The sequence below is a fragment of the Oryx dammah genome, unplaced genomic scaffold, assembly GCF_014754425.2.
Source record: "Oryx dammah isolate SB20612 unplaced genomic scaffold, SCBI_Odam_1.1 HiC_scaffold_2, whole genome shotgun sequence".
NCBI classification, from domain to species: Eukaryota; Metazoa; Chordata; class Mammalia; order Artiodactyla; family Bovidae; genus Oryx; species Oryx dammah.
In genome coordinates, this window is record NW_024070186.1 from 179610475 (window position 1) to 179635299 (window position 24825).

A 24825-nucleotide genomic window follows, 5' to 3' on the forward strand; every position below is an offset into this window, starting at 1 on the left:
TGCTATCTCTCACCTCACAGGCCATCCTAGCACCTGGAGAGCCCAGTTCTCCACTCCTCTCTCTACCAACAGGGACCTTCCTCCCACATGTTTCCATGGTCCACCCCTCCCCATCCCCCAGCCTCTCCTTGCTTCCAGGTATCTGTTTGCAAGCTTCCTGCAGGCCAAGACCACGTTTGTGTGGCTTAGCTTGGTTCCCCAGGGTCTAGATCAGTGTATGGAAGAGTAAGCCCATGGTATTCACCTAAAGAAGACATAGAAATCACTATAAGACACAGCTTCAATTCTAAACATCCTTAGGTGAAAGCAAGAATGCTGTTTCTACCATGAAATAACATGAAAAACACTTTGGGTCATCCAAATATAATTTATTGATATGTATGAAAACTGCATTCAAATACAAATATAGAAGGTAAAAACAGAACTCTGATGAATTTTTGTTTTTGTTCTTCTCAAAATATATTTGGCTCAAGTATATCCTGATGGGTCATAGGTGACATTTTGACGTAGGTGATGGGTAGACCCCAAGGTGACCCTCAGTGATCCCCACCTCCTGGTGTCTTGCTCTTGTGTAATTCCCTCCCCTTGAGTGTGGACAGAGCCTGTGACTGGCTTCTAACCAACACAATATGGCAGGGGTGATGAGATGCCGTCTGTGATTGTATTACAGCACGCAGACACTGTCTTGCCAGCAGACTTCACTCTAGGGGTCTCCTTGTTGACTTGAAGTAGCAGCCTCCCTGCGGAAGCCCATATGATTGGGAACTGCGGGCAGCACTTAGATTACGGTCAGCAAGAAGCACAGGCTCCCAGACCTTGCGGTCCTACAAGCACAAGCACATGACTTCTGACAACATCCTGAGGGAGCTTAGGAGTGGGTCCTGCCCCAGTCGGACCTCCAGATAAGACCCCAGACCCATCTGACCCTTCACTTCAGCCTTGTGAGACCCAGGCAGAGGGGCCAGCTAAGTTCTGCCTGGACTTCTGACCCACAGAAACAATGAGATAATAAATGTGCATTGTTCTAAGCTGCTTTAAGTTTGTGGTCATGTGTTGCTCAGCGATAACTGACAGTGTGTACCATTTATGGATACCTGTGTGGATATGAAAGGTGGGGTGATGTGGGGAGAGTTTGCCTGTGGAGTTGCCAGGGGTCTGTACAGTCACGTGCTGGAGAGTGAGCAGAAAAGGACAGCCTCTGTTGGCCGGGGTGATGAGATATCGTCTCTGATTATATTATAGCATGTAGTGATGATACACTCTCTTTTGAAGAGTGTTATCAAGTAGAAGTCATTTGCTTGCAAGTAACAAACCCTACAAAGTTTAGGCAAAAAACAATAAAAAAAAAATAAAGGCGCGGTGGTGGGGGAGAGAATTTGTGGTGAGGGCACCAGGGCAAGAAATGCAGAAAGGCCTCAGTGATGGAGATGGGTTAATGGGAGAGTGAACTGCAGAGACACCTCTAAAAGTGATGCCAGAGACGGTGCCTCAACTCTGCACCACGTCATGCCTTTTCCCTAAGTTGGCGGCTCAGGCAGTTTGAACCACTTTTTGCCTTTTGGTTGCATCAGAGCCGGTGGCTTTGCCATGTCCACAGGACTTTCTTTATCTTCAGCTCCATCACTAGGCTATTAGCAAAGTGGATGCCTTTGGTCTAGAAATATCTGTAAGTGGTGTGCCGCCCGGTCTCATGCAAGACCCTATACTGTGAGTCAGAGACTACTTAGGGCTCTGAAATGCACTCAGACCAACAGGCTCATGGTGCAGGGGGCAGAATTGTGGGACTAGACCACAGGTAGAGAAACTAGAAAAAGAGGTTGTCTTAAGTCCTGCAAGTATGAGCACTTTAAGGATTCACTGGGCTTAGGACAGTACTAGAAGCTGAAGCCCCAAGAAGGGGACAAAGGGGCTCCGTGGAGCCCCCAAGGGAACCAGGGTATTAAAGAGGTTCAGGGATTCAGTCTGACCTGTAGGGAATTCACAGGGTAGAACCCAGTACAATCAAGGCAACCAGAGGACACCCTGACCCCCTGTAGCCTCCAAACGGCTAGACCTAGAACAGGCAGATGGGTGCTGCCTGCAAGGTACTTGGTGAGAGGCCCAGGTCCTTGACTCTGGTGTCGCTGTGGGCAGGGAAGCAGGAACAGAAGGCCTGAGCACCCAGGACTGACGCTGCCATGAGGAGTGGTTGTATGGAGAAGGGAAGGGAACAGTCTGAAGGGCAGATCCCAGCACCTTCCTTGATGGTCAGGGAAGGCCATGTGAGTTTGGATTACAGACCTCTCTCCCTCTCTGATGGTGGGTATGGTGAAGAGACTCTTGTCATGTGTAGTACCCCGGGCAAGGTGACAGCCACGTGGCGACCCCTGCCCCCCATGCAGGGGTGATTCTGTCTCTGTGGCACCTTGCAGGTGCTCCCGTGGTGATGCAATGACAGCTTTGACTATGGGCTGAGCCACCACATCCCACACCTCCCTCGCCCATCCAGGAAGATGGACAGTGGCTGCTGACACACATACAGGGCAAGCAAGCTTCATTCTTCTTTAGGTGGGAGCTGCTCTGGTTGGGTGATAGCTACAGACAACAGGAGGGTGAAACAGGAACACTGTTCCTAAAGTAAAGAGGGTAGGGTTTGCTGTGTTTCAGAACCATTTTGTTCAAGTAACAAACCTCAGCATACATTCTGGGGAGAATGTTTGCCATGGCCCTTCCTCCTCCCCAGGCACCCACACCATCTCTTGGGCAAGCACCGCATCCCAGCTCCCTCTGGAGTGTGAGTTCAGGCATCCTGGAAGAAGCGTCTCCAAGGTCTGCAGAGATGCCTGACTGTGGATGGCTGAGCTCCTTGGAGAAGGGGTCAATACTTAGGAGCAACATATCAATACAAGGAGACTTTTGCTTTCTCTAGAGGGTTTGCTTTAGTGCTAAATGGGGATGGGAGGGAGCAGAGAAAAAGAACAGAGGTGGTGTATGAGGAAGGAAAGAGTGAGCCTTCAGTACACACATATTTAAGATAGGGGGTAAACAGGTTTATAGGTACATATTTTCAATGTAATTTAAAAGTGCAGGGAGTTAAACTTTGAGTTAAGAGAAAAAAGTGATTGTTTTTGCAAGTTAAATTTAAGTCAATTCATATAACTATGGTGCTGGAGAAGACTCTTGGGAGTCCCTTGGACTGCAAGGAGATCAAACCAGTCCATCCTAAAGGAAATCAGTCCTGAATATTCATTGGAAGAACTGATGCTGAAGCTGAAGCCCCCGTTTTTGGCCACCTGATTTGAAGAGCTGACTTATTGGGAAAGACCCTGATGCTGGGAAAGACTGAGGCAGGAGAAGAAGGGGGTGACAGAGGATGAGACTGGTTGGATGGCCATCACTGATCCAATGGACATGAGTTTGAGCAAGTTCCTGGAGACAGTGAAGGGCAGGGAAGCCTGGTGTGCTGTAGTCCATGGGGTTGCAAAGAGTCGGACATGACTGAGCAACTGAAAAACAACAACAACAACAATAGGGGAAGGAGGTCCAGTGGCTTCTGAGCAGGGGTCGGGTCATGGATGCGCCTGGCGAGCGATTCTATCAGTGGAGTCACTTGGGGCAGCCAGCAGGGCAGCGTGTGTCCCAAGAGCTGATGCCAAATCTGGGCCACAGGGAGGCACTATCAACACAACAGGTGTCCAGCCAATCGGTCTCATTTTGCTCCAATCCCCCATCCACTCTTCCCAGGTTATTTCAATCCTGGGAAAGAAGTGCTTTCCAGTCACTAGAAGAGGGATTTCCCTGGAAGGTAATGAATGGCTCTGCCTCCTGCACGGAGCCTGTGGGGCTGAGATACTGAGAGTTGGCCTCCAAGTGCCTAAGTGTCGCTGGACAAGTGTCTCCAGACAAGAAAATGAATCAGGACTGGTAAGAGCAAAGGAAGAGCCCGGGCCCTGGAACATTCGATGAGAGAGAACCAGTCTGGGAGGTCTCTGGTTCCCCTGGGGGCGGGTCTCACTGCTGCGACCTTGCTCTTGACCCTTTCAAACTTCTACGTTCACAGTTAAGGCTTTCAGCTGTCCCATCCACAAGTCTTTTTTTTTTTTTTTTTTTTAATTAAAAAAATTTTTTTGACGTGTGAGATCTCTCAGTTTCCCTGACCAGGGACGGAACCCACGCCTCCTACAGTGGAAGCGCAGACTCCTAACCACCGGACTGTCAGGGAAGACCCCCATCCACAGTTCTCTGTAGTTAAGTGACGAATGACAACATGCACACACAATCCACAGTTTTGCCTGCAAGAATGATAGTTTTCATATAAACCACAGAATACATTTAATTCAAATTAAACATGAAACTAGAATAACGTTCGGTCCTTATCAAGTAGCAATTACATTGTTTAAAAAAAAAAAAAAAGAACAGTACATTTCTGTCTACATTCTGGCAATCCAACAAGGCACAAGGCGATCCAGTTTGCTGAGGTGACGGATCCAGCAGTCACCCCCAATGCTCGTGGTTCTGAGGGGTCGGGGAGACACAGACCATACTTCATACAAAATGATTCTGCAGCATGTCTGAAGGAGAGGAAACTCCCTTGTGATAGATGAGAAGGAAAGTCCAAGCAGCAGGAAGTAGGTGAGCATAATGGATGTACTTCATTAAATAGAGTGTTAATGCAAGGCTCTTTGTTCATTCCATGTTGCCGGTGGTGCTGCCTGTGTGAACAACAGGGACAAAAGCTTCCAACACATGTCTTGGCAATGATACACCTTCCACTGTTGGTATCTCTCTTTAAAAAGAAAAAAAAATTTTTTTTTGGCATGATTCTTTCCCATGTAAAAAAAGCCAACTTCTTCAAGACACAGGTCATCCAGCTTTAAGTATCAGCCTCTGCTCTCTCCTGGGGCTGTGATAAGGCCAAGTCCAGCACGGTGAGGCCTTTCTTTTTCCCCTTCACTGAAAGCTTCTCACTGTTTGGTCTATGAAGATTAACATCTGCCTGCCCCTGCTCCACTCGCCAGGGTGGAAGCGGTCAAGGGTGGGGCATGGCTTTCTTCACAGGGCGGTGCTTTCTGTATCATTGTCCATATCCAACAGAATGCGGCCAGGCAGGTCTTTGCTGGCTGAGTCTGGTTGCATTTCAGGAAAGATGCTGCGAAGCGGTTCTGAAACCCTAGAACTGGCGTCTGGACAAAAACATGAGGAGACATGGTATCAATGGTCTGGAAATGCCCAAGAGGCCACCGAGGTTCTCTGAGAAGAAGAGAAGCTGGAGAGTTTGAGAGTCAGCCCATGCACGCACACTCCCCTACTACAGGCACCATTAGCCCTAAGAAGCTGGGTCAAGCCTTGGAGACCCCAGGGGCAGCCACGTGGCACAGACCACCTGGCTCTGGTCCTTTCTGGGAGCCCAGGGCAATCCTCCGAGATGCAACCCTGGAAGGATCTGCTTGCTGTGACTGAGGAAGAGAGACCTTACTCCTACCGGTATCTCTAAGGCATTAACTGAAATCTGACAACGTCTGGGCTGCGGGAAGGGCTGAGCTTCACTGGAAAGAGTTCCCTCTTCTGAGGCTTGTGAGTCTCCTCCTGTTATTAATGAATGCTGTGCCCTCAGCTTCGGCATTAGTGACATGCGGGGCCAGGCCACCCTGGGTGTGGGGCTGTCCTATGCACTGCAGCATGCTGAGCAGCAGTATCCCTGCCCTTAACCCGGGAGATGCTAATGGCACACAGCTCTCCCTCCCACAGCTGACAACCAAAGATATCTCTGCTGCTGCTAAGTCACTTCAGTCATGTCCGACTCTGTGCGACCCCATAGATGGCAGCCCACCAGGCTCCCCCGTCCCGGGGATTCTCCAGGAAAGAACACTGGAGTGGGTTGCCATTTCCTTCTCTAATGCATGAAACTGACAAGTGAAAGTGAAGTCGCTCAGTCATTTCTGACTCTTCGCGACCCCATGGTCTGCAGCCTACCAGGCTCCTCCATCCATGGGATTCTCCAGGCAAGAGTACTGGAGTGGGGTGCCATTGCCTTCTCTAGTCACTGCCAAATGTCCCTGGGAAGGGGGTGGGAGTGCACAATCACCCCTGGCTAACAATCACTGAGGCAGAGCACCAAATCTCCTACAAATATTAATTTTCACATCTCTTTCTAATACTTGTGCAAGCGTGCTAAATTGCTTCAGTCATGTCCGACTGTACGACCCTGTGGATTGTAGCTCACCAGGCTCCTCTGTCCATGGGACTCTCCAGGCAAGAATCCTGGAGTGGGTTGCCATGCCCTCCTTCAGGGGATTTCCTGACCCAGGGATTAAACCCGTGTCTCTTACATCTCCTGCATCCGCAGGTGGGTTCTTTACCATTAGCACCACCTGGGAAGCCCATTTCTAATACTTATATACCTCCAATTCCTTCTTCGTGTCTTATTACGTTGGCTGGAACTCCTTCAGCGAGATGGCATCCGCAGGTGGGTTCTTTACCATTAGCACCACCTGGGAAGCCCATTTCTAATACTTATATACCTCCAATTCCTTTTTCGTGTCTTATTACGTTGGCCGGAACTCCTTCAGCGAGATGGCAACTCCTTCATGGTCCTCAAGCCATGATTGCTCACAAGACACCTGAACCAATCACAGCCCTCTTCCTAGTGAGACGGTGAGTCTCAGACTCCTTCATCATGAACAAATACTTGTTCAGCACCTACCACATTCTAGCTGTGAGGATGCAATAGTGAACAAGTCAGACACAGCTTTAGCTGAAGTCTATGGCTAAGCTGGGGAGACAGGCCTTCCAGTCTTGAAAAATTTGTTTCTCTAGTAGATGTGAATTCTAGCAAATGATGAGCCTTGTTAGGGATTTTAGGGCAGTGGAAGAGAGGCAGGAGATGTTTAGATGTGTTGTAGTTTCCTTTTGCCAGGTTAGAGCTAGTCATGTAGGGAGCAGGGAGGGAACCAGAGTGGTGGTGGGGGTGCTGTGCTGGGGTTTTTCTGTTATGCTTAGCGCTGCTTTTCTGTACTGGCTGGAGTGCAGTCTACCCTTGCTGGAAGCTGCTTTCAACAGTACTAAAACAGTACTAAACAGTACTTCTGTTTTAGCCACTCCTGATCCACATAGGCAGAACTGGCAAATGCAGTTGTATCCTGGGAGGCTCACTTCTTTGAGACTCCTGCTCTGACACATCCCTACAGCTCTGAGGTGCGAGATCTACTTACTTCCTGGGGTGTCCCTTTTCTCTCAGTCACTCCTGGGTTGGCAGACCATCCCTTGAGATTTGCTGTGCATCATAACTCAGGTAAATATCCGAATTTACGGAGGTGCCAAGGTGTCAAAGAGTTGAGGTGCTGCGTGTCATTTCAGATAGCTCAGGTCTTATGATAATCGTAAAGTCAACTGAGTGGTGCTGAACTTCACTGTCTAAAGGTACAGGTAAGGGTGGTCTATGTACACAGAATACAGACTGTCTCAGATTTGTCCTCAGCAGAATGAAAGTCATTGAGGGCAGGGACCATGTCTCTCCTACTTACAGTGCATCCTTAGTGCCCAGAACAGTGATGAGTTAATAGCAGACATTCAATAAACGTTGTGGCTGTTTGTCTGTCTGTCTAGACAGAAGAACAGATAAAAAGTCATCTAGTACAGCCATCTTTCTAATCCTCTTTGCTGACAGCCTCATGTAAAGAAGTAGGCATGTCTTGAAGACAACACTGATACAAGAAACTCATTGCACATTCAACCCCTTTACCATTATCCTAACCCAACAAGACAGATGGGACAATCAGCCAGTGACGCTTCTTGGCTCATAGACTTTACACAGAACTATGGAACTGCCATGCATGATGCCAAGGGAGTGTGCATATGAGTTAGATTTCTACTGATCAGTATCTCTATTTACATGTAAATGTAACACTTATCAGTAAGAGATCCTTTTCAGAGTACAAACTTGTTATTTTTCTTCTTTTTCTTTTTTTAACATCACAAATAATTTCTGGATTTGACTTTTCTGAGTTTCTGTAGCTATTTCTGATGAACACACATTACGTACATACTTAGAAGAAAACCGTGTGGTGGGACATAGGGGAAATTCCTTTACTTCACCCTGCCTGGTTTGCCTGAGGCTGGTGGATTTCCTCCATCTCCCTTTTATATGAACCATTTCTTGAACGAAAACAACAAATCTGTTTACACACAAAAAGCAGTAAGAATCATGGCATGTGTGCAGAGCCAGCTTTCAGAAAGAGCCAGATCTTTATCCCAGTGGCCGAAGCTACTGAGCAGCTACTACTTTCCAGGTATGGTGCTGAGTGTGCCACACACTCGCACTGAACCCTCGTGAAATCACCCCAAGGCGGCACTAGCGCCACCATAAGACAAGCAAGGGGGAGTCTGGGCTGGGGCTGGGTTCTCTGATCCAGGGGACACAGCCAGCACCGGAAGGAGGGGCTAAGCCAGACTGGCTGGGCTCTGGAGCCTGGCTCTTAATTTTCAGAAGGCCTCTCCGCCTCCCCAGAGGAGTCTGGATGCCCCTGGAGAGAGAAGACAGCACCTGAGCAGATAATGGCTTGAGGCTTAGACTTTGGCTCATTTCAGTGACTTAAAGTGTCACTAGTATCTTTCGTGACTTAAAGACTTTTGGCTCATTATTTGCAAAGGAGATAAAGGGTCTTTTGCCTATAGGAGCCCTTCAATGTTTTTTAAAAAAAACATCTCCAAAACTTTCTGGCTATGGATTTACACAAGTCATCATTTTTCATTATACCCGCACTCCAAGATGGGCTGGTTTGAGATTGAGCATATTTCTTGGAGTGAGTTCATATGAAAAGTATTATAAGAAGGCTGAGCAAGAGGGCCAAGTCACAGCCTCTGCTTGCTGGTAGAAGGCCATGTGGTTCACCATTGCTCTGGGGCTCTGACTAACATACCCTGGATCCTCCAATTCCACGAACAGAGGAGCCTGGTGGGCTACAGTCCATGGGGTTTCAAAGAGTCAGACACGACTGAGATACTGAGCACACACACACACATGTCTAAGAGTGGGCCTCTGAGGGTGGGAACCAGCATTCTACAGTTTAGGGTATGGTCCTAGAAAGTCTGTCACTTCAACAATATTTAGTATGTGATTTAGGTGGTAAACCTACCCTTCAGAAAGGCCAAGTTTATTCTGATAGCCACTTTGATACATTAAGGGATCCGAACACAAACCTGAAATTAAACATTTCAGGCACAAGTGCAGGGTGAATCACCCCTCTCTCAATCATTAAACTCTTCTCTAAGCTAGAGTCTGAGGGAATGACTTCCTTACAATCCTCATCAGTTTTCTAGGGCTGGGAGAGGCTTACTCATCTGTAAGCGACTTTGAGTCAACTCTATTATTTCAGTCAAAGGAGAGCGCCTATTCCAGTCTCACTGGATGTTTATCTTGACATGATCCTGACATCCATTTATTAAAAATAAAATGCAACTAGAAGCAGAAGCCACTTACATGTCCAACTGTGAGCAATAAAACATCTGCTTAATGAAATATCATGTAGTCATTGAAAAACTACATTATAACATGGGAAACAGCATATCATATAAAGTTATAAAAATTATATCACAATACAAGAAAGAGCACATGATGTAAAATAAAAACGTAAAATCAAACTCTGTATATGCCAAACAATTATGATCATGCATCCCTTTGCCTTTTAGGGAAAAAAAAAACTAGAAGGAAAAAATAAAATATGAATAGGGGACTTCTTCAATTATGGAAGGGTGATTTCTTATTGTTTCTGATTTCCCAATTTGCTTTACTATCCATATTTATTTTTTTTTTTAATATATTACTTTTTTGAAAAGTTTTTTTTTTGTTTTTTTAGTGTGGACCATTTTAATGGTCTTTATTGAATTTGTTACAATATTGCTTCTGTTTTGTGTTTTGGTTTTTTGGCCACAAGGCCTGTGGCATCTTAGCTCCCCAGCCAGGAATCGAACCTGCACCGCCTACATTGGAAGGTGAATTCTCAACCACTGGACCACAAGGGAAGTCCCAATACGTTACTTACTTGCTATTTAAAAAATGCTTAATGAGAACCAGCAAAATGTCAAGTGTTTGATGACTACTATTGCGACTCATTCTACCACTGTGCAGTGGATGAATGATTTACTAAATTAACTTTCAGGCTCACTAAATTAAGAATATCTTCTATTCCATTCCTGCACAGGGAGCTCCGCTCAGGGCTCTCTGATGACCTACAGGGGTGGTGGGGTGGGCCGGGGGGGTGGTGGGTGGTGGAAGGGAGGCTCAAGACAGAGGGGATATATGTATACATATAATTGATTCATGCTCTTGTACAGCAGAAACTAACACAACATTGTAAAGCAATTATACTCCAAAAAAAAAAAAAAAAATATATATATTTATATATATATATATATATCTTCTAGTCCAGAGCACTGTCTTTTCAACCCACTACCAAATGGCACATTGGGATCAAAATACGGATGTTTGGGCTCCAGACCTGACCTGTCTGGATCTGGGCATGTGAGTCTTTAAAATGGTGACATACGAATCTAATACCTAACTCTGATTATCTATTTTTTCTCGATAAAAATGACAATAAATAGCTACCACTGACTCAGACCCCCTGTATATTAAGAACTGTAAGATCCTTTTCTTGTTTGATCTGCTGTAACGCCTTGGATAGTTACTCTTGCAAATGTCACCATTTTACAGATCCAGGTGATGCGGTGCCGTTGTTACACAGAAAGCTGAAATTCCAATTTAGGCAGGTCTGATTCTAGTGTGTTTTCTCACTACCCCTCAAGCCTGCCCGGTACAGAAAAGACTAGAAGTTGAGGAGGTGACAAGGCCAGCCCGGTGACGCGGGTGTGTGAACACAGTACTCAGAGTACTTGGCAGCAAGCATGAACAAAGCCAGCCTCCCTTAGTACATGCACTATTAGTGGGGGTGCGAGCAGGCAGGGTTAGAGTGAACGGTTAACATCAGGCATTAGTGCGCGAACATGATCATCGAGTAGCGACAATGCTTTGGCCAATCAGGTGCCTGTTCCTTACCATTAAATATTCCAATTTCAGTTCTTACTGAATATGGCAGGTCATACATCTAAATTATTTAATGAAATGTTTAGATTAGAACACTCTAAAATCTATTACTTTAAAAACAGCAAGATGTAAACGCTTTTCCTTGCAAAGCTAAAATCCTACTGCTCTTCTTTTTTCTTACTGCTTTCTAGAGTTTAACAGTTAAGAAGAGATTCAGAATGGCAGCAGAATTCCTCCTTTCTCTGGTGCTGAGCTGCAAGAAATTGACTGCCAAACCTGTTTGGTATCAGTAATCTCCCTGAGAGCTTATCTTAATCCCCAGGCCATAAATCAGGTTTTAAGATTAAATGCTCTCAGTGAATAACCTGTTTTCAGGAATTCGTCTGTCTAGAGTTTTTCAACTGAAAACATGATTTCATAATAAAGGACTACCTGTCTAGGGAAGTTAAAACATTTTCTTCTTCTTGAAAAACCCAATGACTGTATTCCAGATTGGTTAACAGCAGCATGATCAACACAAGCATATTCATAAATTCTAAATGCTGGCCTTTTATGTACTTCTAATGGCAATTCAGGGGATTTGAAGAAATTAAACATTAATTCTGTAAGACAGAGATATGGTGACCTGGAATTTCTTGAGTTAGGAGAATTCAAAGTACAGATTGATTTTACAATATTTAGCTAATATCCTAGGAAAAGTATTTATAATATCAAATTTCACTTATCTGACAGTTGTTAAAGTACAGAACATTACAGTGTCATAGCACATCAATAAAATAAGTTTCTGGAATAAAAACACCTGGATAACAATGGTATTGAAGAGCAGATACAATTCTGATTGTAGTCTTTCCTCCAAAGAAAAGGGAAGATCTGGAAATAAAATTCTGATGTATCACAAGAATTAAAGTGTTAAAAGGCTCAGCCTTAATTAGGGTTTAGTCATTTCACTCTGTGATTTCCACACCCAACTGGGTAACTGCAGACTTCTGGGTTCATTACCCAGGAGTCAAGAAGGTGGAATAAGACCTGAGCCCTCCACTGGTTGTAAAGATTGAGTTCTTGTTTTCCGATTCTGGTTTTTACAGAAAGTCTTCCTCAGGCCAAAGCTGGGAAAACTCTAAGTAGCCCACTGAAGGCTTAAGGCTCAGATCAGCTGATTAGAACTGAGTTGCACACATAACGAGAGCCTTATGCCGTCCAAGTGTGGACCTAAAGGCTAGATTCAGATGAGCCTCACAGTACCTTTCAAAAAGCTCATGTGGTTTAAGAAAGCAAAATGTAAGCATGCCAGAATGCAAAGAAATTTAGTGTGGGATCTTTGGAGAAAGAATTTTTTTGGAGGGGATGGGGGATCCTGAGAATTTCAAACACCAAATTAAGAAGCTCCATGCAGTTAATTAAAAATTAAAGCTCAAGACATAAGGGATGCCATTTTCTGGGCTAACTGCACCCCAGTCCTCTTTGGTTGGATGCTGACGAGCCAATCAATGACAGGGAAATCACGCTGAGCAGAGCAGACGCTTGGGAAAAGCTTACCAAAAAGAAAGGAAACATTTCTTAGTATTCTTATCTGAGTGGCTTGAAATTGGGCTTGAGATCTATTGACACCTACATCTCAAATTTGGAGCACTGCAGCTCAAAGTGCTTCTGATATAAACAAGAGTGATGTCTACCCACTAGAAACTGGATGGCAGGGGGTAAGATGGCTGCTCTTGAGCACAAAGTCAAAAGCACGTATACAAAACATGGCTAAGCAGGAGCATTTGGGGCTGCGGGCAAGCTGCTTGAGGAGGGTTACAGACCTTACTCCTGGAAACCTTCCCCACCTGTGAGGGCACTAGGAAGGGCATCTATTGGGAAACAAACAAACAAACAAACCAATGTGGCTTTGTTTTTGTTTTTTAAATAAAAGCTGAGGTGTCATCAGAAAAAAAAAGCTCACAATTTATAACACAGGCAAATCACGCAATATACTCCTCGGGTGGCGGGGGGGAAGTTATCAAAAGAGAGACTAGTTGGTTAACCCTCATCACTTAGGGTGGGATGTATCCTTTGCTCCTTTTTAGCAGAGATGTCATTCAGCATGACTGGAGGGCCCAGAGGTATATTTCAGCTACTTCTCTAAAAACAGTTCCACTTAGGAAAATGTAAAACTAGGCTGTTCTAAGAAATTATTCAAAGCTCCTAATTACCATTTTTAAAAACATTAAAAAAAAAAATCCATCCATCTCATCCTTAAACAGTAAATTAGAGCACTTGGGACGGAAATTTTAAAAAAATCACAACTAAATAAACGGTCATGTTCCAGACTGCCAATAAAAAATATCCCATGAGAGAGGTAAAATCTGTACAATCATCAATACCTAAAACAGGTTTCCATAGAATTAAAAGGAAATCTCGATTCTTCTGCTCTTTGCCATGAAGGCTGGGATTCTCATGCGTCTCAAATCTCCCTGCTGAGAGCATCCAGTTTAGGACAAAACATATTTTTAAAGATTATACCCGAAATGCTTCACTTACTCTAAATTACTCTTAAAAAGAAAACAAGCATTTTAACGAGGAGTTCACTAAGAAATGAATATCATGCTCGAGTTGGACAATACCTTCCACCTGGACTAGGTCATTATACCTAGAAAATGTAAACGGAGATGGTTCTCAAACATAGTGACCCTGTACATCAGGGGCTGGCAAACTTGAGGGCCAGGTAGTAACTCGGAAGGCTCTGGGAGTATACGACTTTCCAGAGGACGACACAACTCTGCTGTTTTAGCATAGAAGTGGCTAGAAACAACATGTCAACAAATGGAAGGCTTTATTTATAAAAACAAGCCGGGGGCCAGATTTGGCCCGCAGTCCTGGTTTGCCAACCCCTGATGTAAAATCGAAGCCTAAATGAAGGAGAATAGTAAAAAAGCAAGGCAGAGTTTGCAAAGGGAACTGTCTGAATCCATTTCCCACTTACCTGTGACTATTTTGGAGGCGGTGGGAGCTGCGATGCTGAGGTTGCCATCCCCGGCGGCGTGCGCGCCGGGAGGATGAGGGGGCGGGGGCACGTTGGGCCGGTTCCTTGGCTTTGGTACTGGTCTCGGTCTCGGTAAGGTTCCAGCGTGTGGCTGTGCGGTCTCGGGGTTACTCACCGCCTGGCCGGGGTTCTGTTTTCCGAGGGGCGGAGTGCTGGGGGGCGTCGGAGTCTGGGGAGGGGTGTGGGACGACTGCTCGAGTCCAGGCTCACCGGGCGCCCCGGGCGCCGGTGGGCCCTGGCTGCCGGGCTTGGTGAGCGCTGATGGCGATGTGGCCTGCGTCGGGGGCTGCGGCGGCGGGTGGTTGGGAGCTTGGATCGGAGGCAGGCTGCTGGAGTACCTCCGTGGTGCCGAGAGCTGCGAGGTGGCGCAGGGCTGGCCCGGGGCCTGGCCTGGGGGCTGGGTTGGGGGAGAAGGGCTGCGGGTGGACGGCTTGGGCGACAGGCTGGGTGGGTGCTGAGATGTTCCTGGAGAACTCTGGCCCCCGGGATGGCCAGGAGGTGGGTTTCCTGGTTTCGGGGGTGCTGGAGCAGGTTTTTTAACAGCTGCGCAAAGGAAAAACATCTCTCAGGAAGCGGAGTGCTGGGGATGGCCAGCGCCCCCTGGACCAGGGTATCGAGCTTAATCTCACCATGTAAACCAGGTGAGATCCAGACCTGCCCCCACTCCCAACCCGATGTCAGCCAGGGGCACCCCACCTCCGTGGTCCTCCTCGCCCAACCCCACAGTCTCAGCCTAACCATGAGAAAAGCATCTAACAAACGCAAACTGACAGGCTGTCTTCAAAATACCAGGACTCCCCAGAACTGTCAAGGCCATGGAAAACTAAGGGAAGACTAAGAAACTATCATAGTCTAGAAAATGGTAAGGAGAGGTGATGTTGACTAAATGCCACATGCTGTCCTGGGGGGTTCGGGGGGGACAAGCTGGGGTCAAAAAAGGGCCAGTAGAGGAAAAACTGGTGAGATCTGAACAAAATACAGAGTTTGGTTAGTAGTAATGTACCAGAGTTGGTTTCACAGCCGTGATAAAGTACCCTGGTGATGGGAGATGTTAACCATAGGGGAAAGTGAGTGAGAAGTACACCAAAACTTAGACTACCTTTGTAACTTTTCTATAAATCTAAAATTATTCCAAAATAAAAAGGCTATTTAAAAAAAAAAAGTACATTGTACACATATAGGTCTTTAAAAACCTGTCATTAAAAAAGCTGAATGATTAGAAAACTCAGTTAACAGAGGCTGACCCACTTATATGAAGTCAAGCACTGACTCTTTGTGACCCCATGGACTACAGCCTGCCAGGCTTCTCCATCCACGGAATTTTCCAGGCAAGAATACTGGAGTGGGTTGCCATTTCCTTCTCCAAGAACAGCTAAGGGGGTCTCTAAGCATGACTGGGCCACCTGTACGTAACCATGGACCCCTTGCCCTGATATTTTTTTATTATTAACAAATTCTACAAATTCCAGAATCATCTGTGCTAATACATATATTCTAGATAAAAGTATAAATCTGGATGATCGCCTTGGATTCAGTTTCAAGAGTTGAACTTTATCACTCTACTCCCTACACCAGCTGAGATCAGTATGACTGGGGGTGGGAATTTGGTACCGAGGATGGCAGGGTAGGAGAAAAAAACAAGTCTGGAGCTGGTGTGGTGTTGGGAGAAATGGGTGGAAAGGAGAAACTTTAGCATTTTTTTCAAATTCTGCTGAGATCCTTCTAATCCTGCAAGAAAGGAAGAGGGAAACAAAGGGAAGAAATGAAGGTGTATCATTCACCTAATACGTGACTGGCACCAAGTTAGGCCCTTTACATAGACTGTCTCATTTAAGTCTCATAAGCTCACTGCAAGACAGGTATTATCATATCCATTTCATGTGTAGAAAACCAAGGCTCAGAGAGGTCAAGTGTTTGTAAAAGTTCACACAGCCAGTACAGAGCAGAGCAGAGCAGAGGCTCACATCATGTCCTGTGGCCTCCTTGGACTCTTTCTCTCTCTCTTCTTCCTTCCTACACTGCCTGGCTCCCTGCTCATAAGGTCCAGAATTCAGGAATAAAAAAGGAATAAAGTCTGCTCTGCTGGCCTGATAGAACTTTTTGACCTTGGAAATAGGAAGATCTTTTCCCATAAGAAACAACCAACCCACTGACAAAGGAATCTGGAACATTAGCTGCACTCTGGTTATCATAAGCAACTTAAAAAGAAAAATTTCCAGCATTCTGTTCCAAACAATATTAACTACAAATTCACGCCAAATAAAAGATCATTCCTGACATTTAAGGGTGTAGAGGGAATCAGGAGAGAAAGCATGACAGCAGCATGACAAGGTCCAAGTCCAGTGTGGAGGCCAGGCTGGGAGGAAGGCAGGCCTCATCTAAGCCCACCATGCAGGTGCTGGGAGGCTGAGTCAGGGTAGGTGGACGGTGCACAAAGGCTCAGACTCTTCTTGGGAGGAAGCCTGAGATCTACGAGGCAGGAAAAACTCCTAAAGGGGCTATGAAGGAATCCCAACCTCAGTTCCAGGGCTATACCTGGAATCCAGGTAGAAAAGACCTAACTTCCCTCAAGCATCAGTTAGGATGCAGACAAAGATGACGGTGGCTTATAGGAGAGCCTCTGTAAGATTTTTTAATAGCAAAACTGTTATTTATTCTGTTTTTCCAGTCCTGGTTACAGAGATGATAATACAAGAAAATGAACTCAGAAATATACTCTTTGCCCATTTTAAAATGGGATATTCTGTTTTGCTATTGAACTATATGAGTTTCTTATATATCTTGGATATTAACCTCTCGTGATTGTGGTAATAACTTAACACTGTATACATGTATTAAATCATCACACTGTACACCTTAAAAAAATAACTGCAATGTGGGATTCTGGATTGATACTGGGACAGAAAGAGAACTTTACTGGAAAAACTGGGGAAATGTGGTCAAAGCCTGAAGTTTAGCTAATAACACTGTCTCAGTGTTATTTCCTGATGCCTATAGTTGTTCTATAAAAATATAAAAATTTAAGAGAGGTTCAGTGACGACCATGTGCACATGTTCTACACTATCTCTGCAACTCTCCTTTAAGTCTAAAGTTATATCAAATTTGATATTAAAAAATACATATGTCATTTTATATTGAAGATCATCCATACTCCAATAAATGCAGTTTGGAATTAAGACATAGAGTGCCCTGGTTCACATGGAATTCAATTGACTTTAGAAACATTTTCAGTGAACCATGTCTCTTTGTAGACCAGAGTTTCTCAGCCTCAGCATTACTGCCATGTGGAGCTAAACGGTTCTGTGTCGCGGGGGGCTGTCTTGCACACGGTAGGATGTTTACTAGCATCTTGGTCCTCCGCACACTAGAAGCCAATACTGCTCCCCTCCCTGGTTGTGACAAGCAAGAAGTCTCCAGACATTGCCAAATGTCCCAGATGGTGGGAGGAGAGCAAAATCATCCCAAGATCTGAATCATTCAAGCTTCTCTAACTCCCAGACCATACATATTTGAGTATCCTCTCGGTAACAGGCACGGGACCAGGACCAGGAATATAGGAGTGCGTGAGACAGGCAAGATCCCAGTTCTGTGAGCTACGAGGGGAGACTAGCAATATGTTAAAACACAAATTTAAAAATTTCAGATGGAGAAAAAGGCTCTGAAAGAAATAGAGTGATGTGATAAGAGAATGACTTGTGCGAGTGGTGGTCCTCAGTTCAGACTGGGTGGTCAGCGAGGGTTCACTGGGGAAGTCTTTGAGCTGAGACCTAAAGCATGGAGGGAACAGACAGCACAGAAATAAATCCGTGTCTGTACCGCCAACTGATCTTCACCAGGGTACCAAGAATTCACAATGGAAAAAGGATAGTTTTTTCAACAGACGATGCTGGCAAAACTGGATACTCACATGTGAAAGAACGAAATGGCACCCTTATCTTACACGAAACACAGAGGTCAACTCAAAATGGATCAAAGACTTAAATATAACACCTGAAGCTGTAAAACTCTTTGAAGAAAACAGAAGGGGAAAGCTTCATAACACTGGTGTTGGCAGTGGTTTCATGGATATGACATCAAATGCATAGGCAACAAAAGCAAAAATAGATGTGTGGGATTATATCAAACTACTAAGCTTTGGTAAAGCAACCAAAGAAACAGTTGACAGAATGAAAAGGCGACTTACAGAATGGGAGAAAAATTTCAAAATCATGTATCTGCAAAGGTGTTAATTCCCCAGATATATAAAGAACTCCTACAACTCAACAGCAATATACATAACAACCTGATTTTAAAATAGACTCAAGACTTGAATAGGCATTTCTCTAAAGATGACATAAAAATGGCCAACAGACATATGAAAAGGTGCTCAACACTGTAACAATCAGGAAAATGCAGATCAAAACCAAAATGACATATTACCTCACACCTGTTAGAATGCCTAATATCAAAAAACAAAAGACAGCAAGCGCTGGTGAGAATATGGAAAAACTGGAACTCTTATACATTATTGGTGGGAATGTAGACAGGTGTAGCCATTATGGAAAACAGAATGGAGTCTCCTAAAAAAATTAAAAATAAAACTACCACATTGATTCAAGAATCTCACTTCTGAGTATTTCCCCAAAAGAACTGAAATCAGGATTTTGAAGAGACTGTTTGCACATGTCCACTGAAGCATGATTCACCATGGCCAGGATGTGGAAACAATCTGCTGCCCACTAATGGATAACTGGATTTATTTTTTCTTTAAAGAAAAATGGTCATTTTTACTGAGGAGGTGAAAAGGTATTTCTTAGCACAATTAATTTTTATCTCAATTTTATGATGAACAGGATATCAGCCCTTTAAGTGGCTCCTGATTTTATAAATTTAATGTTCAGTATATTGGATATGGATCTTCTATACTTCATTGCATCTTCTAGACTTTTATGCATCAAAACTTACTTCCAAATTTTTTTCCTACTACACTGAGAAGGGATGACTGCATTTTTAAAAGTTGGTATATACATAAAATGGAATATTATTTAGCCTCAATAAGTAGGAAATTCTGTCACATATAACAACACAGATGAGCCTTAAAGACATGATGCGAAGTGAAACAAGCTAGTCACAGGACAGATTCTGATTCCACTTACATGAGGTATCAAGAATAGTCAAACTCTTGGAACCAGGAGTGGGATGGGATTTGCCAGGGGCTGGGGGCAGGAGTAAAGGTGGGGCGTCATGGAGAGCTGGTATTCAACAGGCATAAAGTATCAATCATGTTAGGTAGCTTCTGGAGATCTCTTGTATATCACTGTGCCTACAGCACAGGATTGTATCATGCACTGAGGAGTCCAGTACTATCCATTATACACAAATATGTAAGAGGGTAGATCTCATGTGCTCCTACCCCAATAAAATAAAAAAGAAGGAACCATGTGAAGATGTGGGACAGAATGTTCTGGAAGAGAACACATGTGCAGAAGCTCTAAAGAGGCAATAAGCTTAGTGCATCTGAGGAACAGAGAGTGGACCAGTGAGGCTGAAGTCAGGAAGGGGACAGGGGAAGAGCTGGGCTCAGAGGGGCCAACCTAGACCACCTGGCCAGACCATGCAGGGTGCCTGGTGGGAGGTCTGCATGGAAGGTATGGAGAGTTCCAGCCAGGATGACGCACTCAGCTTTGTGGCTTAAAGCCATCCCCCTCCTGACGGGCATTATGCTGAGCAAAATAGGTCAGAAAGAGAAATCCTGTATGGTATCTCTTCTACATGGAATCTAAGATACAACGGAGTGGTGAATAAAACAAAAAAGCAGCAGCAGACTCAAAGATACATAGAACAAGCCAGTGGTTACCACAGGGAGAGGGATGCGGGGAGGGGCAAGAAAGGGGTACGGAAAAAAGGGGGCGTTATTATGGGATTATATGAAATCATGCGTGCAAAACTTTTGAAAAACTGTAAAGCACTATAGAATTTAAAGAACTTTTCATTAAAAAAAAAAAGCCATGTCCCTGCCTGCGGGGGTGAGGACCACAGTGGCACAGGTGGGAGCAGGTCAGATTACATGGGAATGGGGACCCAGAGGCCCAGAGCCCAGTCCAGAGAGCCTGGGTGCTCCAGGCCCAGGAAGCCCCTGCTTGCCACTTTACAACAGATGTGGAACCATCAGCCACAGAGCTTCTCAGCCTGATCACTACGCTGACCCAGGGAGGTGTGCCTGTCCCTCCCCAAGGGCACGAGTGAAGGCAGGACTCACCTCGGCGCACGGTGTGAGGGCTTGGGCCGGCGGAATTGTGCGCGGGGCCCACAGAGAGCTGATGGGAGCCGGCAGCTGCCTGGGCCTGGCTTGGGCCGGGGGCCGCCTGACTGCTGTTCCTCCCGGGCGCGGGGGCAGCCGCAGAGTCCTTGGGCTTTGGAGGACTACGGGGAGCAGAAGCCACGTTAGATGTCAAGCATTCCCAGCTAGAAAAGCTAAACATGCTGTCAAGTATGGGATTCCCACTAGTTTTCCCCATAGCAGGCAAGGAGGTGGTCTGAATTTTTAAATAGCTCACTCGGGGTCTCTGAAACTGGTATCTATTTGGTGCCAGCCAGGACCACAGATTTTGAGATTCATGGCACCAGATGGTCTTCCAACTACTCTGTCACTTAAAAACCACGAGAGGCCATTTTGCAGCAATCGATAAGAAATTTCAAGTTCTAATGAGCTTGTACTTAAATTGGGCAACATTTAAAGACATGAAAGGGTTTTTGGACTTCCAAATAATGCCATTTTGACATACACATTGGACAAAACTAAGCAAATGCAGTAGCAAAATGCTAATGCTACGCTAAATGATCAAGTGCTCAATTATTATCAATAATTTGGCCTGCAGGAAAAAGAAACTCTGAGAGGCTAAATGATTACTCAAGGTCCAGGGTGGATTAACAATGGCGTAGAGATCAGACCTGAGGTTCCACTAATCCCTGGCTCAGAACTTTGTATACTGAACCTTACAGCTACAGTTTGTCAAGGTAAATGCCATTGATGACATGTACCCCAAGATATCTACAGAGCACAAAAAACAAAGAGCAAATTGATGACGGAGATCCTATTTGTCCTTCTGCAGTGAAGACTAATTTCTGTCTTAAATAAAATATTTTGCCTGATCAAAACAAATTGAATGCTTCAGGTAAATGAAAATGTGTGAGTGAGTCTGCTAAGACTTTTTCTCCAAGCAAAAGATTCAGGCCCAGATGAATACCTGGGTGGCAGCAGTTATGGACAGGCCAAGGTGGAGTTTACAATGTGTGTCTGAAGCACCAGGGAGTTTGATGTCAAGCACCTTAGTTATTTTTAACCAGAAAGTATATTTCCTTCAATTATGGTGGTAGAAAGGAATGTAGGCATGCATAAAGCCCTCAGAGTTCAGATATGAGAATTTAATGAAATTCTCATCTCATTACGCTTTGCACATGACAGTCTCTCCCCGCCAAAGGAGAAGACCTGGGGGAGCTCCCCCAAGGCAAAGTCACCTCTGGGCAGGAAAAAAGTGCACGATCCACAGGCCATCCTTGCTTTATCTTGTATTTTACTTGATATATGACCGTTCAGTGCTTTATAGGTGGCCGAGGTAGACCAAATACAATAAAAATGTTAGCATGTACAAGAGGGGTTCATCTTTCATAGCAGCTGCAAGCTCTGAACCACCCAACATACCACCTCAAGTGGCCTCTCGTGGTCATCTGCCCCGGTCAGAGTGGAGAACTGAATTCACGCCAATTCAATAAAGGTCTCCAGGTCAAAGGTATTTTTCCTTAAAGCTGCTATAAATTCACACTCCACTCCAGGTGGCTAATCAAAAGGTGAACTAACAAAAGAGCCTCTAAAGAAAATCTACCATCATTTTCTACTTTATACTCATGTATCACCTCCTCTACAAGACTTAAAATCGGGGGGCTGGGGGGATGCTCAGTATAGTGGCCAGCACGGATTACTCAGTACTCAGTTATTCAGTACATCTGATTGGATGGCTGGATGAATGCATGAGTGAAGGAATGCGAGGAATATAATTATCTTACTAACCTGTTACATTCCAACATTTACTAGTCAGCATTCTGGATGACAACAAGCAAATGCTACGTGAACGAGTACACATCAAACAGGTAAGAGAGGCTTATGACTGTGAGACACTTACTGGCTTCTAGCTTCCCAACCCTAAAGCAGTTTGGTAAAGAATGCAAACAAATGTTGCTTTCTTTTGAAAACAGGAAAGGAAGCAAGCAGTTTGCAGTCTTTTTTTTCCATCCTTTGCCAAGAGGAGGAGGGAAGGCAAAGATGGTTCATGCCATGCCAAGTGATCCTTGGGGCATGGAGGCCATGCCCACAGGCCAGCACCTGCAAGAAGGCTGGGGTGTCTGGCACCCACTGCCAGCAGAAGCTGGCCTCCTTACCTGCTGTCGCCCGGGCTGGGCCCCTGCTCCAGAATGCCTGCAGAGGAGGGGCCAGTCCCACCCCCTGTGCTGCTCTCGGCCCTAGAGCTCTGGGGAGGGGGCTCTGGGCCCGCTGGAGCCAAGGTGCTGCCATCTGTGGGCGGGAGTGGCGGCTGGAAAGCAGGGGATACGTGCTTTCTATTTAGGGTACCACCCCGCCGGTGGGCCTGGAAGTCCATAAGCTTCACACCAAAGCTACACAGAGAGAAGAAACAGTGAACAACACACCATGCGAGCCGACCACTGACACAGAAGCCCGTCAGTCCCCGCGCGTTACACCCCACATGCGGGGATAGCCACCCGAGTCGCCTAGCATGCAATGGAGCAGCAAGGACCAGACGGATGGTCACTCCTGTTACCCAGGCACGGAGTAACAGGGCTTTAAATCTGGACCTGGTACTGACCAGCGCCCTTTCTTAAAGTGGGTGTGAGCAGTTGAAAGCAAACACGCAGGCCTCATCCTGAGTGAGTGCCATCATGACAGCGTGCTTATTTCCATAGTTTATTTCCACAAGGCCATCACCTGGAATCTGTGTGTTTCGGCATCAAGGTGGAAGCTGAGTGCAGAAATGCCACCAGCAGCAAAGTAAGACAGCTTTACGTCACCTCTTAAGCTGAGATGTAGAAACTTTGGTTTATGCGTATGCAAAGAATATATCCCAAAGGACCTGTTGCTTGTTGGTTAGTTGCTAAGTCATGTCCGACTCTTTTGCGACCCCATGGACTGTAGCCCACCAGGTTCCTCTGTGCCTGGGATTCTCCAGACTGGAGTGGGTTGCCATTTCCTACTCTAAGGGATCTTTCTGACACAGGGATCAAACCCACATCTCCTGCGTCTCTTGCACTGGCAGGCAGATTCTTTATGTCTGAGCCACCAGGGAAGCCCAGAAATAATGGTAAATATGCAAAGAATATATCTGAAAGGATGTGTAGGGCTGGAAAAATAGTTGCTCTGGGAAAGGAGATGGTGGTTGGAGGATAGGTGAGAAGGAAGATTCACTTTTTACTGAAGCCACTGAATTTTAACCCTTTTGGCCAGTTCAAAAGATTAAAAAGGTACATGGCTGCCTGAGCTTGTGGTTACTGAGTCAGCCAGTGGGGAGAATCCATCCAGGAAGATGGCTGGGAACTGTTTATCATGTACTAACTAACTAGACCCTAACACTGCATTCGGTAACTTCAGATACACAAAGGCTAATTCTGTGAAGGACAGTTTGTCATCAGGAAGCTCTTCTGCGTGTGTGAATGTGGGTTCAGAGGAGTGAAGCTTCTGCACATAATAAGTGTGGCCTCCAGAGTGACAGAACAGAAAAGTAAAGCCTTTTCCTTTGCCATGGGTTTTAAAAACAAACAAACAACAAAAAGGCAAAACAAAGAAGCAGACCTCACTTTAAGAGCGGGCAGTTAGAATAAGAGCTTGTTGTTTAGTTTTAATGTAAAACTATTTCTAGTAAGATTATTGCATGTACATGAGAAAAGCATGCGACTCCTAACTCAATGTTACTGGTAAACACAGTAGCATTTCATCATACATGTCGGACAGATTGGCATCTGAAGGCAGAAATCACAAATAGTCTTAATAACCTTTGAAAACCCCACAGATCACCCAAGGAGAAGTCTGACAGTTTTTCTTTTTTTCTTCCAGAACTGGCAAAAACTGAGGCTGCTATGGTTGGCATCCAATGAGGAACCAAGTTATACTAAAAACGTGTGTCTTTACACTCACACAGATCACCAGGAGAGGTGGGTTGTTCTCACATTCATTCCTGGACAGACATCCTCAATATTTAACTCTTTTTATTCTTTTTCTCCAATCAAGTACATTTAGGTGAATTCGTAACATGTGTGTGATGCTACTGTGTAGGGCTCATCACAGACCACCAAGCAAAGCTTGGATGCGTCAGATATGAATGTTAACTGGCGGCTACACACGTACTGTGGAGGCAGATTAATGTTTGCAATGAACTAGAGCCGAGCTCCCGAAACTGTCTGGACTCTAACACGCCTGGGTACACACTGAGTCGCTGGTCCGCTGAGGCAGGACCAGGGACCACGGGTCCACCACCTCTCCCCTGTGCCAGCTCCCACTACCGTGACGATCCGTAGCTCTGAACCCACCTCTCCTTCTTCACCAGGTCCCCCTCCATCACCGCCATGCTGGCAGGCCGCTTCCTCTCCAGGGTCCCCGAGTCGACCGGGTCATTTCCAGTGTGGGATGAGTGATTGGAATTTGGGGTGGTGAGAGGTACGAACGCTTCTGACACGTTAAATTCCACCTCTGCCGGAAGAAAAAGAAACGTGTACATGAGACACAGTGCACAGGGGTCA

At 45.4% G+C, this 24825-nt stretch overlaps 1 protein-coding gene and 1 long non-coding RNA gene across 9 annotated transcripts in view; one reads left to right on the forward strand and one right to left on the reverse strand.

Annotated features, from left to right (window-relative positions):
- Positions 1–353: 353 nt before the first annotated feature.
- Positions 354–24825, reverse strand: part of ARHGAP17 (Rho GTPase activating protein 17) — a 99412-nt gene continuing 74940 nt past the window's right edge. For 2 of the 8 annotated variants that reach the window (XM_040258065.1, XM_040258091.1), the window contains 5 exons: positions 24616–24775; positions 22459–22692; positions 20282–20445; positions 13983–14585; positions 354–5162 (listed from right to left, as the gene is read on the reverse strand). In XM_040258065.1, the coding sequence (XP_040113999.1) occupies positions 5032–5162; positions 13983–14585; positions 20282–20445; positions 22459–22692; positions 24616–24775 (1292 nt within the window). In that variant the 3' untranslated portion in view covers positions 354–5031. Of the gene's footprint in view, positions 5163–11032; positions 11082–12822; positions 12871–13982; positions 14586–20281; positions 20446–22458; positions 22693–24615; positions 24776–24825 lie in introns of all 8 variants that reach the window. The other 6 variants (XR_005724144.1, XR_005724151.1, XM_040258085.1 and 3 more) reach the window with 6 other exon arrangements.
- On the forward strand, positions 4295–9667 carry LOC120876328. Its single transcript, XR_005724153.1, has 2 exons — positions 4295–6325; positions 6446–9667. It is a non-coding gene; the product is annotated as an uncharacterized LOC120876328 (long non-coding RNA).